Genomic DNA, 17902 nt, shown 5'->3' with positions numbered 1-17902 from the left:
CTTAGAAAGCGCATGTTCACAGCTCAGCAACACCCTCAAGTGCTAATCCCTAAAGAGTACAGTGTGCACAAGTGTACAGCTTTCAAATATGGTGGGCTGGCTGCTTCCGCCCACTTAGGTTGGTGGGCTGGGGTAAAAGCCAGTGGAAACTGAGCTGGTAATCCCAAGGAGCAGAGCAGTGGTTTCCTGCCTTCCCAAGCTGCTGAGCTGCCAGTGGAGAAGGGGGAATCTGCGTAGAAATGGGGAAGGGACAAGTACACTTGTGCTACTGTGCTGGCACTTGCAGAGGTACAGCTCAGTTTCTCTGTGGCACTCCCTCTGCTAAGACTGAGGACAGTGACCATCCTGCTTGAGAGGAGAAGGTAGATCTTACGAGGTGAACACTGTACTTGCTCATAGGTGAAATCCTACCTCTGGCCCCTGTATGCCCGGTAAAAGGCCCTGAGCAGCATAAAGGAACTCTGAAAACCTCAGGCCAGGGGAGGAATCCCCCAGTGCAAGCACAGTGGAATATAACCATAAGGCTCTCTTTCAAGGAACCCCTTGCAAGCCCCAGTGTAGGGAGTATGCCAAAGGCAGGACTGCAGTGTTGTGGAGATTCCAGACAGTGTGAAAGCCCCAAGCTGCCATAATTTAGGTCTCCAGGGCTGTCTAAACTATGGGGCGTATAGTAGCCCAGGACTGGGAGGGGACAAAGTTGGCTTAAAGCCACCATAGCCCCTCCTCTGCCTGAGCTGTGAATTCTGTGCTGTGCCTCTTAGAGGGGTCTCACAGAATCTCACCCAGAGAGTTTCCAGCTGACTTGCACAAGACATGGAGATGAATACATCTGCATGCTTGACTGTTTCCAGCTGAGTTTTTAAGTTCAACCAGAAGACAAACAAAAGGCTTGAGGAAAATTAACAAAACACCTATCCACAGGGACTGTAGGGAAGGAAGAAACCATTTCCACTCACCGATGTGGAAAATATAACTATTTTACCAGATGGGGATGATTATCAACAGTCTGGGAAATCCAAATTTTTTTTTTTTTTTACACATACAGGTTAATGGTTAAGGCAAAATTAATGGTGTGCTACAAAAAAAAATCTGATTTCTAGCAATATCAGGAACTTTGAGCAAGATTTGGGTGAACAATTGTAATCAATTATACAGAATCCTCTAATTCCTAAGAGTGGGGTCCATGGATTTGTCTCCAGAATTGTATTAAAAATCCACATGGGAAAAAATGAATTTTTTACAAGTAAGGCTTGAAATATATCAGGTTTTTGTATGTTTACATGCTAGAGCATGAAGTTAATTTAATTATGACACAGTAGTGTCTTAGGGGACATTATCAATATTTTTATAGCATACAGGTACATGAAAATAAATCTCTCTATCCTTACAGCACGGTGAATATACTGTACATACAGCATGTGTCTATATACACAAATATCATTTAGATACATGCACACAGTCTGGAATCAGCAAATAAGTTGCTTTTCTGCTCTACAAAAAAACAAAAGAAACAAATACTTTTTGGCAGTCCATCAGGAAAGCAAGTCCTTTTGTTCTTGGGTATCAGTCAATGGCAGATATCCCTAAAGAAAGTGGAACAGTTGAGGGTTAAACCACTTTTTCACAAGACACAGGTCTTTATTATTCAGCCATCCCTTAGCAGACAGAGCAAGGATAGGGTGGAATGTGGGGCAGGCTAGAGTTAATCAAAGACAAATGTGTGTGTTTTGCTTTTACATTGCAATAGAGTTTGATGCAAAAATGGTCCAGCAAATTGTAAAGTTGCACTGTACATTGGCAAGTTAATATTCCCCTGCCACACAAGGCTAAAAAAACTCTACAGCCCATTGAGAGATTTGTGTCAGCTGCCTTTTTTCCTCCCCCTGACCACTCTCATAAAACCATTGGAATTTTCCTCCTGGGGAATGTCCCAGACCCATGTCCTCACACAGCTCTGAGTTCCCATCTCTTGAGTAAAGCCATGTTAAAAAATATTTCTCCAGACACTCAAAGCTGGAAATGTTTTGCCATTTTTCATGCTGGGATTCTAGATTTTTCCCTATTCCTTTAAATCTCTGTATCTGGTTTCTTGCTGCCACACTGCTGGAGACCTTCAGTTGATCTCTCCCTCTGTGAACTCTTCTTTTATGGACTGTTTGCGGGATTTGCAGTCCGGGAGGTCAAAGCCAAAGTCCGCCCACTCATCAGCCCCGCTGCGGTTAGGGATAGTGATGGTGTGACGCACACGGAAATGCACCGCTTCCATGACGCGCTGCCGTTGCAGCTCCCCAGAACTGCCAATGGAAATGGTGGAGGCATTGCTGCTGGAGCGGATAAGCTGCTGGGCTCCATATTCATGGCTCTGTTTGAGTTCCTGAAGGCCTCTCCAGATAATTATCCTGTACTGCTCTGGGATCTTCAGTGCTCCGAGATCCTAGAACAACAACATCACTAAGGTTGGTCTCTTCAATAATAGCCATTTGCTAAATAGCACAGTCAAGATAGGGGCAAACCCACGGACCATTAAATGTGTCTATCAGTGTGTGGGTATAGCCACATAGTCAAACCATGAGACGATCCCGGCTTTGGGTCGTACACCATATCATTTTGTAAGGAAAAGAGAATTCCTTTGCTTTAAATGAATCTAATTAACAAAACGGACAGTGTGAGGTTGACCCCCTTCATTGTGCAGGTTGCAGAGCACCATGTGAGGTGTCGGGTCATTTGATTTACTGAAATAAAGAGGAAACCATCATCCCAGTTTGCCTGCAATCATTTCTCTCTCCCCTCATAACCTGGATTAAGCCTTGAACTAAAACGCCAGGTTACAAATGCTGATGGGATGGGCAAAGGTTGCCTTGGGGAGCATGATTGGCTCTGGATGGCTGCTGTTTCTCTGCTCTACCAATATGAAGCGTCACAGGATTCTTGTGCATTAACCTATGCCATCATGTGCACTAACTGAAGTTATTCATCACAGACATTAAGTGCTATGGTCCTAATGTTAACCAGAAGCATGAAAACTTCAGGATTGTATCATACGTGCCAGAGGCTGCATCAGAAAAAATACAAGTGGTTTGTATTTCAGACGTATTGAATTGCTGCTAGAGGTCCACATTAACTCCAAACACACAGACTCACTCATGAGCATTAATTCCATAGGAAGTAAGTATGTAATTAGGGGTTAAAAATGTCAACTCAGACACACAACCCAGCAATCGGTTTTGACCATTCCATACATGTGCTTTTTGGCAGATTAAAAAAAATCACTTACAGGGTTAGTTATTAAAATGTTTCAAAACTAATCTAAGACTATGCAACTGGCCCCAGCTACCAATGAAAAATCATTGTGTCTTCAATAATTATACCATCTGTGTTCTTGATTGGTTCCTAGCTGCCAGACTAGGAGGGCATACAGCAAATATCTTAAGAATGAGATGGGATCAGGATAAGAGCTTTGTCCTGGTCAAAATACTGAGTCTGGGATTTATTTGGGTCTGTCATAGATGAAGTGTTAATGAATTATGTGTATGCTGGTTACATTACTGGGCTCAGGGAGCCCCTTGCCTCATTGATGTCGAGACTGGTTGGATGACCTTACAATTTTCATCAGCACCAAAGGCAGGTGAATTTCATGCAAAGTTGGCTCCTCCTCTCCCAAGAGATTGTCCTTCAACCAAGAAATAGCTACAATAAAACTCCCCACACCCAGAGGCAAGGGGTTTAGACACAAATTAGAGCATTTCCCATGTAATGTATCAATTAAAAAAAAAAAAAGTACAGCTCTTGACCAGCCAGCCCACAATATCAGGTTCTGGGGTTGAAACAAAAAATCACTAAATACAAAAAGCCTGATTCTGACCTTGTTTGTTCTGTTTTTTTGCTAATATGACTCCATTTGGCCAGTGCAGTTACTCCTGATTTGCAAGGGAAGAAGTTGGGGCCTGCGGATCTGAGCTAAAGCTCATCGAAGTCAAATGGGAATCACTCAATGGGCTTAGGGTCAGTCCCTGAGGGCTGAGACATATTTAGTGAAAAGCAATTCCAAGTCTGATTTCTGTATCTTTGGCTTTATTTTAGATGTGCACATGAGGAGAATGATTGAACCTGAATTCTTTTTCATGTTTGTTTTTGTCTGCATTTCTTTCTTAATTCAGATCTCCGCTAGGCCTTGCATCCTACAGCCTGGAAAAATCAACAGTAGAGAATATTACAGTTTCTTTTAAGGATTGCACTATTGTTCTAAACCTATAGGACTAGAAAGAATGCATAATTGGGAAACATAAAACATGGGGACTATAAAGCCTGTATGATAGGTAGGTGCACATTTATTTCCTTTATTTGGTTGTCCTTGTTTTAAGATCAACAGTGGGTAGAAACAAGTGATAAGAAGAGATCTTCCCAAAGCATTTACCTCTATGGTTAGATTCTGCAGGTGGTAAATATTCTGTAACCCTTGTGAGGTGAAATAGTCGATGCAGTTTGGACACCCCAAGCCTGTTAAAAAACTGCAGAAAGAATTTGAAAGTAAAGTGGCATTAACTTGTCAGGTATATATGCTGTGTTCTCAAGTGTCACCACTGTGGCAAAGCACTTTTGAATTCACGTGAGGGTATGGGGACATTTGAGTGGACTCATTTCTTTCGTCTGAAGGCTTGGCAACTCTTCTCATGCTACTATGGTATTATGGGATGCAAGAAATTGGAAGCATAGCAAGAACCCATTTCAGGGATCCTCAAAACTCTGGTCAGAGTTTTCTTGGGGCTGAAAAGCGTGAACTAATTTGGCATTAATGTTGGAGAGGTAAAGCTCATGGGACCAAATTCATCCTAACAATTCCACTGGCTTCAGCAGTCTTCAATGGTCTCAGTTAAATGACTTATATGGAATTACTCCAGGGATTAATTTTTCCCTTTGAGCAACTTGACTGAGGAAGGGTTGTGGAATTTGGCCCTAAGTCATTTGGTCAGCAACAATTAATCTTTGCAATATAACATTTGGTGCTGGAATATTTTATGTAGAGCGCTTGGCTGCAGCTACAAAATGCTAGCACTGATTGTGCTACTCCGTGATTCTGGTAGACCATCTGGGAAAACATCTGATGTATCAGTTCTTTGAGAAGGACATCAAATCACGGACTACAGACCTGATAACATATGGATATAAATCCTCTACTGCAATTTCCAGTCACCATTGGTCCGAAAGGGGGAAGAAGGAAGAGCTGCAAAGTTATATGCCAGTGTTTGACATGCAGGGCAAGGTGCCTTTTCGTATCAGTCTGCTAAAGGGATCAAGTTTTGAATGAACTTAGTGAAAGTGAATAAGCCAAAGATCTTTGCAGGTGATTTGTGTTTCTAACTAGCAATTGGCTGGCGAGGACAATTTCTGAAGTGAAGAGTGGTGAGAACACACTGGTTTCATGAGCAGTGATTTCTCAGTTGGAACTAGTGACCAGTTGACCAGTTGCTAAACATATTTTTGAAGGTTAGAGTAAAGGAAAAGAGCATGAAACAACGACTACAACACACCACAGGTCCGGTGCCGTCCCTACCTGACAAGGCTGGGGTCAGGGTTGTAGGGTGGAGGAGGAGTGCAGTGTGAACCTGAGACCATGGCCTGGGAGGAGTGGCCTCCGTTCATGTCTCCATTGGATTGCATGGGGTGGCTGTTCAACATTCCAGGTCCTGAGCACAAGAAAAAGCAAAAGAGTTTCCATCTCATGGGCTGTGCCCAGAGTGTCCAGGGGAGAACCATTGAAAAGTTTTTGATTTAACTTAACTCAAAGAAGCTACAACTGTCCTTTCCCAAGCACAGAGCCCCATTCTCCACTCTGCAGGAATAACCCACCTCAGGGACCAGAGCCCCTGGGTGTTAACTGGCAGGATTCCCTGCAAATTCACCCGTCGGGTGGAGGAGGGGTGAAGAAGCTGGAGGTTCCACCCCCACAATCCACAGATTCAGGGGCAACCTTTGCAGACACCGGCTACAACGTGGATCCGGGCAGCCTGGCTTGGGCAGGGCTCTCCCAGCTACTGGCATGGTGAGTTGTTCCAAGCAATGTAGCTGCATAAGCGACTAATGACCAAGCCCATGGTAACCTACTCTGCTTGGCATGGGAGAGGGGGAGGAGGAGGAATTTGGAGCTCGGCGTAGGGAGCTTTGCACTGCTTTACGTATTGTTTAGCCGAGCGAGGCTGCTGTCTGTCTGGCTTCTTGGCCCTTGGTGATTGCAGAGCCCGTGGCAGTGCGGGTGCCTTACCCATTGGGCCCAGGTTGGGCCCGGAGCTGGAGTTGTGCTGCGGTGGCTGCCCCACCAGCTGGTTGACAGACGGCAGTTTGTTGATCCCTCCTCCGTGTACTTTGTTCATTGGCGAAAGGACGGGCCCGTAGGAGGAAGGGGACTGCAGGTGACTCCTGCTCGGGAAGAGTGGCACAGTCAGTTAGACCCTAGTGGAGACTGAGCAAATCAAACCTCTCTAGGGACTCCCTCCTGGGTGTCACTAGACTCCCACCTTGGCCGTGTCCGTACTGAGGTTTTAGCCAGCGCATAGCTGCACCAGTGCAAAACCCTGCTCCAGACGCGACTGACGCTGGTTTAAGGTTGGGCATATTGCACTGGTGCAGATCGTGCCGCACCCCTATTGGGGAAACCGACTCTGTACCTGTCTGTCTGGAATGTGCATGGGATGCAGAACAGCTGGCTTCACCTTAGTAGCAGGGCCCTTAAGGGCATCCTAATACATAGCATTTACACAGCTTCCATCTCCATTGCCCTGTGCGAACCCTAAGGGTGGTTAGGCCAGCTTCCTGGATCCCTGTTATGTCTTACGGTTAATTTGACGTATCTCTGGAGACCCCTTGTGGCGACAGTGGACAATACGGTCATGGTACTTACTGCCTCTGCAGGAGTTGCTGCTGCTGTTGCCGATAGGAGTCGACTAGCTGCTGCGGGACTAACTCCACCAGCTCCAGACTTTCCTTTATCTTCATGAGGATCTCAAAATTCTCCCGGCCACGAACCTGAATCAGGGACCAAGGCAAGCCTGTACTTCGGTCTGACTTGCCTTGTCAGGTTTGCTGAGGACCCTCTCACACAGCCAGTCCCACCTTCCCCCTCCTTTACCCAGCCCACTCAAGGGACAATGTGAGGATAGCCTTAAGCACAAGCAAGGCAAGCAGCTGCCTGGGGTTCCATGCTTCTAGGAGAGCCATCCTCAAGAAATTCAGTTGCAACTCATGGTCTCCTCTAGTCCCCTTCCTGCAGGAGCAGAGTGGGGTCTGATAACATGTCCCCTCCCCTAGCAGCAGGAAGATGGCGTAGCCAAGTCCCTGGCCGTGGGAGCGGTGCTGAAGGCACACCAGGCCAAATTCCCTCTTGCCACAGCGGGATCAGGGAGGAAGGTGACTTGCAGCCTTGTTTTGGAGCAGGCAATGCCAGTGCATGATTCTGGATCTCCGCTCCTGCTGCTTGGTGCTCAGCGTTCGTTGCAGACTTGCTCCCACCCGGTTCTTCACTGTGCCCAGTCTTAGCCCCATCGGTCTTGCTCCTTGCACCCTGTCTGCCCTCTGTAAGAACTCATCAGGCCTGTAAGCGCCAGCCACCCAAAGCAAAGCACTTCAGTGCTGTGTACTGCTGGGAATGCCAGTCTGGGGAGGGCTCGTCCTTTCAGCTAGGTAAAATATCACTTCATTGCCCTTTGAATTCTGGGAGCTGCTCCTCCATATCCTATCCAGGGGCCAGCGCCACTGCATTCCCAGAGCAGGGCGCAGACACTACGTGCAGCAGAAGATTTGATACTTACTGGGACATAATACATTTCCTCTTCCCCGTGCCGCCTTTTCTTAACGCCAGCCCCTAGTGCTGGAATCCCCGGGGGGCTCTGTTTGAAAGCTGAGGAAGGAGATGGGAAACAGTATTACGGGAAAATCAAGTTAAATATGATCATCTAAGCGGCCACTCCCTAGTTCTTCCATGATGTTAGAACGGGACCCGTGTTAGATAAATGCAACAGCTCCTAGCAGAGCAGGCAGCTGCTAACGGGCCCTGCTGAACGAAAGCCAGAACCCAGGAGCAGGGAAAAACAGGGCTTCCCTGACTACCAAGCCCATTGCTGGACGATGCAAACCTTACTGCACAAACCTAACTATGACTCCAGCTCCCAAGGGGAGAAAGAGGGCATCGCTGCATGGCCCTAGGCCCTTCGGAGTGATTTGCTTTGTTAAAGTTGAAGAAGATCAATATAGATCATTAAATTCACCCACTTGACAGGTGACTAAAAGATGAGTTATCACCATTGTGATAGAGGGCGAGTGAGAAGCTCTTGTGCATGAGCAGATAAATCGCCAGGATCCTTCTGTAAGGTTTTACTGCAAACAGTTAAATAACTTCCCTGAGAAGGCTTAGCTGAGCATGTGCCCAATTATTGGAGGGGGGGGGGGGACTAGTGATGAAATATAATATGCTTACACAGAAAATTCTTTTCCTCTGCCTCCCACTTCAGCCCCCTGCCCTACACTCAACAGAGGTTTTGCCTGCTGCTAACCTATCTCTGGGAGGAGCAAGGCTTCAAAGTACAGCAAAAACTCCCCACTGGCCAATGCTGGATGGGAAGAGAGAGGGCAAAGAATTCCTTTCTGATGCCTGCAGAAGAGAAGCTTAAAGCTTATGGACCATGTTAGTTTTTTAACTATCTTAGCACTAACAAACACTTGCCTAATGACGATGATGATGAACAAATAGATCTGGCCAGTGAAGCACCTGCACAATAATGCCACTCTGTTTTTCTGACTGCAAGGTTTATATCTGATGACAGCTGGATTTGAGCAATGAAGTTTGGATCAGAGTATTGCTCTTCATCTAAACTTCCCCCCCCAAGTTCCGTAGTTCAGAGTGTCCGTTGCTGCTGCCCCTGGAAGCCTGGGCCATGCCCTGGACAGCACCAGCTCAGCAGTGCTAGGCAGTGCAGAACTGGGGGTCTCACTCGGAGTCGAGGGTCCCCCTTTCCCGAGAGGAGGACTCACTGCGCTTGTTGACGTTGCCATTTTTAGCTGCATTTTCGTTCAGGGCTTGCTGCTCTCGGTAATGATCTTCATCGGCTTTCCGATCTCGGCCGGGACAGGCGCAGATCCGCCCTTCAAACGATCTCCTCCCCAGTACTTGGCCACTGGGGAGCAGAGTAAAAACCCCAAAGTATTTATTTTTTTAGGGAACTAATCAGACTAAACCTCATTCTCTATGGGGCTGGGTTTCTGTCCCTTGATCAATTATTCAAAAAGCTTTTAAACACCCCAGAAAATACTAAAAAGACAGGAATTTGCTGAGCTCAGAAGCCCAAGGCTGCTGTACATAGCCACCAGGCCTGACGCAGCACACAAGGTGCTGTGTTCCACGTAAGGTCTCACGGTGATGCACGGGCTCTTGTGCAGGTCCCTTTGGCTGAGGGTGAATTTCCCCCCGGTGGCCTTTCATCTCTGATTGACAAAGGGCTAATACAGTTACACCCTGGGAGACGGGAGGGAGCAAGAGTTTTTTCAGGCTGTGAAAGGTGTGCAGGGGGAGCAGCCTAGGCCCCTGTCCACACCCACCTTCCCCACACACCCACCCTCTAAGGCTCTTCGTAGTCACTAACTTCCCCGTCAGGGAATGCCACTTCCCCGCCTCTTCGCTGTGCTTTGGACTCTCCATGCCAAAGATGCTTGACCAGGAGTTTGCCTTGGGCTGCAGCTTCCAGAACTTTATGGGCCGCCTTCTCCTCCAGGGCTCTTGCAAATCAATCGGGGGTTTTGCTAACTCCTCTGTTTCCCTGCTGAGGCTCTCCCCAACCCCAGATGTGAACTGGGTGAGCCTCTCTCCAGCTATTTACCCAGCTAAAGTTCAGCTCGTAACCTGTCCAGGAGGCCCCAGGAGAGCCAGGCTCAGGAGTGCGAAGGGGAGGGGGGATGTCTGTCCTTTGCAGCACAGGTACCATAAGAATGACTCACTCTCTTGTCTCCAGGGTTATAATGATGAGGATGGGTCGCCTGTTCATCCCTCCCACGCAGCTGCTGTTGCACATGAAATTGTACAGAATGGTGGTGAACTCAGTCCCAACCTGCCCAAAAGAGAGGAAATGACATCATGGTGGGGGCGGGGTTAGTAGAGGGGGGTGTTAAAAGCCCAGGGGAGATGGTGGCAGACCTCAGTCACTGCAGCAAAGGGCTGCAGCCAGACAGGTGCAAAGAGCATGTCTCATCTCACAAACCAGTGGGGGTGGGGGGGTTGTGTGTGTTGGGGGGAATATTCAGGGAGGAAGGCAGGGAAGATGAATTTCTGACCTTTGCTCTAAAGAAATATCCCCTCAAATGGGGATTACGTAGCCACTGTAACTGCAGAGAGCCTGTGTTACTTTCACATCATGCTGGTTTTGTGGGACCTTATTGCTAGATATTTCATTCATTGACCTGGGCGTGTGACATTGCAGCTGGAAATCAACATCACAAATGCACTAATTTAACAGTGCCCTAGGGGGCGTGCTAAGCTTTCCACTCACAATTTTTATTTTATTTCATTATTGGCCTTTTGTGCCCCGAGCAGTTACTAGCTGGCCCGAAGTTTCTGTTAACCTGCACAATGCTCTGCGAGCCCAGTGGGTTTGAAGCAAGATTCCCCTTTACAGTGAGATGCTTTGGGAAATCCGGAAAGGGAAGGAGAACAGGCACAATGTATCTGCTATCCGGGCTGTAGCAAGAGGGATATTACTCTCCAGACACTGCAGTGCCATCAGGAGCCTTGGCAGGGATCTCAATTCACCTCCTGAATTCCACAGGGTGGATGCTGCTTTCAGCCCCCCGGTGCCAATGGAGTCACTGCAGGGTCGGAGCTAGTGGGGCAGCTATAACTTTATTTAAGAAAACTACTATCCCTATTTTCACCCTCCCTCCTGGCCCCTCCCCCCAGCACCTCTAATCCTCTTCAAGCAAAGAGAATACCTGTGGTGGCTCATATGGCACCATTACACTCTGCCTTCCGGTGACAGGGTCGTCCACGTACTGAGAGAGATTGTTGCCTTCCACCCGGATCAAGTGGCTGGCTGGAGCGGACTGGCCTGCAGAGGCAGAAGGGAGAGTTAGAGATAAGACCCTTCCCGGTGGGCTTGCCGACCCAAGAACGTTGCACGGGGTGATTATAAAACCTGTTTAGTTAAACCAGGGCAAAAGGCAGTGTGGACGCTCACATTTTGGTTTACACCACATGCATTTCAGTTTAGCTTAAGCTGATTAGGAATTGGGTTAAACGCAACCAAAATAAGTGAGTTAAACTGGAAAGAGTGTTGTATGGGATGGTTCTGGTAAAATGGTTTTAAAAAAACGATGGAAGTTAAACTGGTTCAACTTCCATGTGTAGACATTGTTCCCTTCAGCTTCCCCTCAGCCCCACCTGCTCTTGAGGGGCCAAAGGGGGCTGTTATGGCCACATAAAACCTGACCTGAAAATTCCACCCAACGTGGCATTCAACCTAAACCTGACACTCTCCTGAGGAGCCAAAGAATTTGTTTAACTGACTTTTACTTTCATCTGCCTCTGAGTTTACTGGGTGTTCCAGGTGGGCCCGAACCAAATCAGGACTGGTCCCCATCACAGTAGGCAAGTACAAACACCTAGCAAGACGCCCATGCCAGGCCGCTGTCCCTCATCCTCTGAGACTGAGAAACCCTGGGCATCTGCCAGACAGGAGAATCCCGAAGCAGCCCAGTGGGCTCCAAGCATACCCAATGGCAACCTCTGGGCAGCTTATTTGCAGAGGTGGTGCTGCTGCTTCGCTTCGGTGGTGCAGTGCCTCCAATGACCTGTGCAAAGGTCGCCTCAGGCTGCGCAGGAAGGTTTGCGTTCACAGCCACTGTTTGTTTGAGCGTTTCGATGCTTTCTTCATCAAAGTGTCTCCGAGGCTGATTTTGTGGCCGCATGCACAAAATCCCTGGGCTGGGCTGCCTGGATGTGGCTCTGTGGAAAGGGGGCACTAGGCAGGCCCCAGCCAGGGAGAGTTGAATGTCTGGTTCTGACCGTGCCGGGGAACGTGGGGACAATTGCCTGGCCTGAAGAATCCTTTGGCTCTGCTTCACACCTGCTCATTCCTGCTGACCGGCGAGCAGGGCCCCACTTAAACAGAGGCACGTCAGGCAAGTCCTGCAGTGAGAGGTGGGGACCCCCTAACTACCTAACCCCTTTCAAAACCCCTAGCCCCATTCTTTCCTGCTGCATTTGACTGCGCTGGGCTGCATTTTCAGCAGGCAAAGGGTTCTGCTGGGAGCAGAACATTATGTGTAACAGCAGGAATCTCACAAGCAACACGTCGGGCTCTGATCCTTTTGTCTTCTCTAGATGGAGTTTAGTGAGGAGCTCAGGGTGCTGGCTGGAGCCAAACTGAGTTCAGGCTCCCTGCCTTTCTTCCTCTGAACGTCTTTAAGGGAGATGAGATCAGTAGATAACATTTTCAAAAGCACTTAAGCAGCTCTGCTCCATTGATGTACAGGGGACTTTGGCTCCCAAGTCACTTAGGTCCAGATGCTCAAAGGCATTTAGGCTCCTTACTTCCAGTGAAATAAATGGATGTTAGGTGCCTAAATACCTTTGAGGATTTGGAACTTGGGCACTTTTGAAAATTCTATCCGAGAGTCACAAGCAGCAACTTGAGGAACTTGTAGCTTAGCTAGTAGGTGACAAATAGCTCACAGGCAAGCAGCTCAGACCTCGAAATAATTTGCCTAGGGCACGTGTCCTGTCTCCACCGGCAGAGGGGCCCAAGAGGACAGGCAGCACAGGAGAGGTAAGGTAAAGGATGATGCTGTCCTGGCACAGAGTGGATGGAGCACTTAGATCAGGTCTGAGCAGAGGCAGAGCTAACAAGCCCTGGAAGCACTGCCTGAGCTGTCTCACCTGCCATCAGTTCAGTCCCGGGGCTGCCAGGAGCGATGGTTCCCAGCACACATCAGGCAAAACATGGTGGTGTCATCTGAGCTTCACAGGCAGCTTTTTGGTTCTCAGAGTGAAAGGGGAGAGGGGGAAAGACTCCTGTATACAGGAGTGAAAATGGAGGGCCTTGAACTCCACCTGTCAGGTGTCGCGTGGCCCTGTTCATTGTCTAGTGCAAGTCTTGGTCATGGGGAAGCTCTGGGCTACAGGTTATCAGCATGAGACAGGTTCAAACAGAATCATTGTCCCCACCTGGGAGGCGGATGACGGAGACACTGACCCGCTATTTGAGGGGAGGAGACCAGCTCTCACCATCATTAAAGTCGCGTCCCAGCTCATGGTTGGGGCAGCGCTTCACCACCTCTGTCACGTGCTCTGCCTTCTTGTAGATGGGCATGGCCCGGATGACGGTGCCTGGCGGGGGCGGCGTGGACACTTTGATCTGGATGGGGCATGTCTTGGCGATCTGACAGTAGAGCTTCTTCAGCAGCGGTGAGTACTGGAAAAGAGCAGGGAGAGCTGGGCTTAAGGGCACATCCCTTGGCGCGGGCAAAGGGCGGTCGGGGACGGAATGAATTGCAGCATCAGGCCTGTCACAGCAGCTGGAGAGACGGAGCTCATGGAGCTTTGAAGTGCAGGCACCATGTCTCCATTCCAGTGTGCCCCGCACTGTGGGCGCCAGGCACCGCTGCTCAGACCAGCACGCTCTTAGAGCTTCAGAAAACCCACACATAGGACTGGCTCCTTTATTTATTGATTGATATTACAGCACCAAACGGCCCCAATCAGAATGAGGCCCCCCCTTGCGCGAGGTGAGTGAGACGCTCCCTGCCCCAAAGTGCTAGCAATGCAATTTATCCAGGCCCGGGGTGTGGGTGTGCATTGGGGCCCTCAGGCTAAGTGCCTCCCTGCCCCACACCAAGGCAGATTGTAACCTGCATGTCCCACTTTTTAGAAATGTCTCTTGGCTGAGGTCACCTGGTCTGCAGCCCTGTTCCTCCACTGCCCCCATCTTCATCTGCCTTTCCGCACCTTGGCTGCGCCAGAGAGCCAGGCCATGCATGTGCCTCTGGCCGGCACGCTTGGTTTTCACGCAGAACACGTGGCGGGTTGCTGGGGAAAATGTTTGGGGGCAACTCAATGAAAACGATAAGCATGTAAAGGAGGAAGGGTAACGCCTCCCCCCCACACACACACACCCTGGGGAGAGCAACGGCCAAAAGCCACATTCTGCCTTTATAACTTATACGCCTGCAACCTGACAGCCCTGAGGGCTGGGTCCAGCAAGTCACTGGGGCTGCACAGGTATGAGGCGGAGCTGAGACTGCAGAGACAGCTGCCCGCTGGCTGATGTCTCCCTGCCCCCTCCATGGAGGGAAAAGCAACAAAATTTCCTTTTCCAATAATCCTCCGCTCCCCCCCCTCCCCGCCCCAACCTGACTAAATGCAGCCTGGCTGCACAGGGGTCTGTGCCGGCGTGTGGGACAGGAGCTTTATGTGCCATTCCTAGATGCTGAACCCATGGCTTGCATTCACATTGGGTTCGGGAGTTAGGAGACAAAAACTCATCCCCCTCCCATCCCTGGCATCTGCTAGACGCCTGTATGACCCTCCCCTACACACACAGCTCAGCAGGGATACCTGATCAGCTCCCCCCGCTGTACCCGCATCAGCCTGGGCTGAGACGCTTCTCAGCGAAGATTTGGGGATTTTTTTGGGGGGGGGAGGGGAGGGAGGCTTATTCCAACATGCTGGAACAGGCAGGTTTGCTCAGGGATCCCAAAAATTCACCAGGAGCTAGAGGAGCTGTTCTGCACCAGTTGGCTCCCTGCACAGACGTGCTGCAACAAGTCGGGATGAACTGGATGCAGAGGGTAGGAATGGAGGGAAGAGCCCCCTTTATGGTGTCCGATCAACTCCCCTTCAAATGGGGGACGACCAATCACCCCCCCCCCCACCACACACACACACAACAAACTTTTAAAAAGCCAGATAAAACAAACAGAGGCAAACCCATAAAGAGATTTTCGCTTCAAGACACAATTCCCTCTTCACTTCCCGGTAGCTCTGAGAAGGAGAGCTGTCACCTGGCAAAGAGACTTACAGCACTCAGTGAGTTTTAGGCCCCCAATCAGCAGACAAGCTGCACTTCTGCTACCATTGGCGGCGGCGGCGGAAATCAGCTTATTATTGTTCTTGATTTCAGAAGACTAAATCTCTCCCTTTTCAGGATACGAACTCCCAGAGCCTCTGGCCCGAGCTGCTGTAGGGGTGCTAACTTTACAGCAGCTGACGTCTGTGCTTCACTTGGACCGTCTCTACACTTGGAATTAGCCCGATTCCACTCCTGGCTGTAGCTGCCCCAGTACAGACCCTTAGTCTAGCTGGTGAAGCCAGCGGTGGCCCTTCCTGCAGCCAGGCGGAGTATTACTGGCGCAGATCCTAGCTTTCCTTTGCTACGTCAGCGCTGCCACCCGGCTGGCTGAAATCGGGGCTAATTCTGCATCTAGCACTGAGCACTTCACCCATTCCCTCGCCCGCCCTGACTAGCACAGGTATGGGGGTGCGCTCTGAATCCAGCTCCAGAGAGGGCGGCACCTCCACACACAAGTGCTTACTCTGCAGTGTATTTCTGGTAGCTTTTCTGTAGCCTGCAGCTGTACCAGCAGGGAAGGGAGAGGTCCAGGGATCACAGGCACAACCCCGTGACATGGTTAGGGTTGGCTTTGGAGCAGGGTCTCTGGGATTCTCACTGCATGAGCCTGGGCAAGTCACAGGGGTTAGCAGTGTCTATGCAGCACGTTAACATCCTTTGGATGGAGAGTGTGAGGGAAGCTGAGTGACCGCCCCCAGCAGGGCATCCATTCCCCAGGAAAAACCTGCACCCACGTCCTTTGGCTATTCCAATGTGAAAATGACCAAGACTGGAGTATATGAGACTTATTGGCAGCAGTTCTGAAAAACCAGGGTTACTATTCAGTGCTTAAATGGCATCAAGGAGCAGCCGACCTCCCTGTAACAAAAGGGAGCTGGAACTAAACTGACCCAACTCGCGGCAGAATGGATCGGGGTGGCAAGCACCCCTGCGGGATATACACAGCCCAATTGTACCTGCACCTAACACAGAGCGTTCAGCACCAGGCAGCGCGGTACCAGAATGATATTGCCACTTTGGAGAGAGTTCAGAGGAAAGCAACAAAGATGATCAGGGACTGACATGTGTGGGACTGATTAACAGAGCTACATTTGTATCTTGGCTATGAAATTACACTGTGGTGGGGACACACACACACACGTCAGAGCCATGGGATTCCACTTATGTTACAGCAGAGCTCAAAGCCTGGCACCAGATCGGGGCCCCATTGTCCTGGGCGCTGCCCAGACGCAGGAGAGGCAGGCGCTGCCCGGAAGAGGTTACACTCTAAACAAGGAGGATCACCTCTCTTTTGCACACAGGAGGAGAGGCACCACGAGCTAGGAACTGAACCCAGCCCACAAGGCTGTCCTGTCTCTGAATACTTTGTACCCAAGTGCCATGTAGGAAGAGAGCCCCAGGGGCCGTTGTGGAAGCCCCATTGCTTTGGTACTTAAAGCTGCGCTGCACAAAGCAATACAATAGGGACCAGCCTTGTGCTGATGTGTGTTGTGGCTTCTGTTCTACTAGGCCTGGCCTTTTCCATTTCTAACTCTGACTATTAGCCAAGTATTGCAGCATGTCCACTGCCCATTGAACGTACACATGGAAATAAGAAATGTATTTTTTTTGCTGGCATATTCTCAAGAGGAGTTGCTGCGGCCTGGCATTCTCCATCACTTTGGTACCCAAAAGGTCATTCTTTTTCTGGACACTTTGAGCTCTAACTGCTCTTGTTGTCAAGTAGAAGTTTAAAAGTGCTCAAGCTCAGCACTCCTGCACCCTACAGCGTGTGAAGAAAATGGATGTTTGTTTTCCTCTGGCTTTTCTGATCCTCCCACTCTCTGCTGTCTGTGTATTTCAACCCAAGTGCCAACATGGCAGGAAAGCAGAAAATTGAAATAATTACTTGTTAAAGAGCCAATTATTGCCTTTTGTGTTCTAACCACTTTGAGGTTATTGTGCCAATGTAAAGATTCTTTGCTGGCAAAGGGCATCACTTGAGAAACACAGGTATTCCTTTGAAGTTATTTAATAGATCACTTCTTCCTTCCATTGCCTTTCTCACATGTCAGGCTACATGACAAGCTGCTGTTGTGTGCACATCGTGGGGTTTCTGTAGTACATCATTAGTGTTGAATGCATTTCCACCAATTGTTCTTTGAAGTAATTCCGCATTGTCCTTCCACAATCTCTGGCCTGAGTTGGAAGTATCTGTCTAGAACCTAATACATGTGCATTACACAACACTACCAGAGTATCCAGGACCCATGTAAGTCACACACACCTGAACACTTGGGGCACTGTGGGCGTGATTTTCCAAACAGCTTATTGCCCCAGTTCCCCTGTAGTGTCTCATGTAACTAGAGCATCTCAGAACCGTGTAGGGCCTTGTTATGCCACTAGTGTTCAGTTTTGTATGGCTTCCTACCAGACTCCAAAGCAGAGACTAGCCAGAAGGGTCCAGTCTGATCAGCCAGTCTAACCTCACTATTACTGTAGCGGATACTGAAGACGCTGTACTAAAAAATGTCAATGGCGAGAGAGAGATACTGTAAGAGAGAGAGAGAGACAGTCAGACAAAGAGTGGTGATGTAGTCCCGCAGGCAGTCTGAGATGTGCTCGGAGTGGTTGGTTGTAGCTAGAAAACAATTTTATCTTTACCATTGAAATATTCTCCACAAGGCTCTTACAGGATGTGCTTGATCATGTGAAAGAGAAGCAAATTCCTGCTAGCCAGGGGCTGCCATTAAGAAAGGCAAACCCTGGTGTTTCCAGTGCACAGGTTTCATGGGCGTGCTATTTGCTTCCACTGGAGA

At 49.2% G+C, this 17902-nt stretch overlaps 1 protein-coding gene across 2 annotated transcripts in view; it reads right to left on the bottom strand.

Annotated features, from left to right (window-relative positions):
- Nucleotides 1-2113: 2113 nt before the first annotated feature.
- The window catches only part of TP73 (tumor protein p73), a 36837-nt gene continuing 21048 nt past the window's right edge, over nt 2114-17902 (bottom strand). The window contains exons 2-11 of one of the 2 annotated variants that reach the window (XM_065421396.1): nt 13262-13448; nt 10969-11084; nt 9982-10091; nt 9022-9164; nt 7803-7891; nt 6896-7020; nt 6260-6414; nt 5552-5684; nt 4415-4508; nt 2114-2434 (exon numbers count right to left, since the gene is read on the bottom strand). In XM_065421396.1, coding sequence (XP_065277468.1) covers nt 2114-2434; nt 4415-4508; nt 5552-5684; nt 6260-6414; nt 6896-7020; nt 7803-7891; nt 9022-9164; nt 9982-10091; nt 10969-11084; nt 13262-13448 — 1473 coding nt within the window. The remainder of the gene's footprint in view (nt 2435-4414; nt 4509-5551; nt 5685-6259; nt 6415-6895; nt 7021-7802; nt 7892-9021; nt 9165-9981; nt 10092-10968; nt 11085-13261; nt 13449-17902) is intronic. The other variant, XM_065421397.1, reaches the window with a different exon arrangement.

Source organism: Emys orbicularis, chromosome 22, assembly GCF_028017835.1.
Source record: "Emys orbicularis isolate rEmyOrb1 chromosome 22, rEmyOrb1.hap1, whole genome shotgun sequence".
Lineage (NCBI taxonomy): Eukaryota > Metazoa > Chordata > Testudines > Emydidae > Emys > Emys orbicularis.
This window is presented reverse-complemented; position numbering and strand designations above follow the sequence as displayed.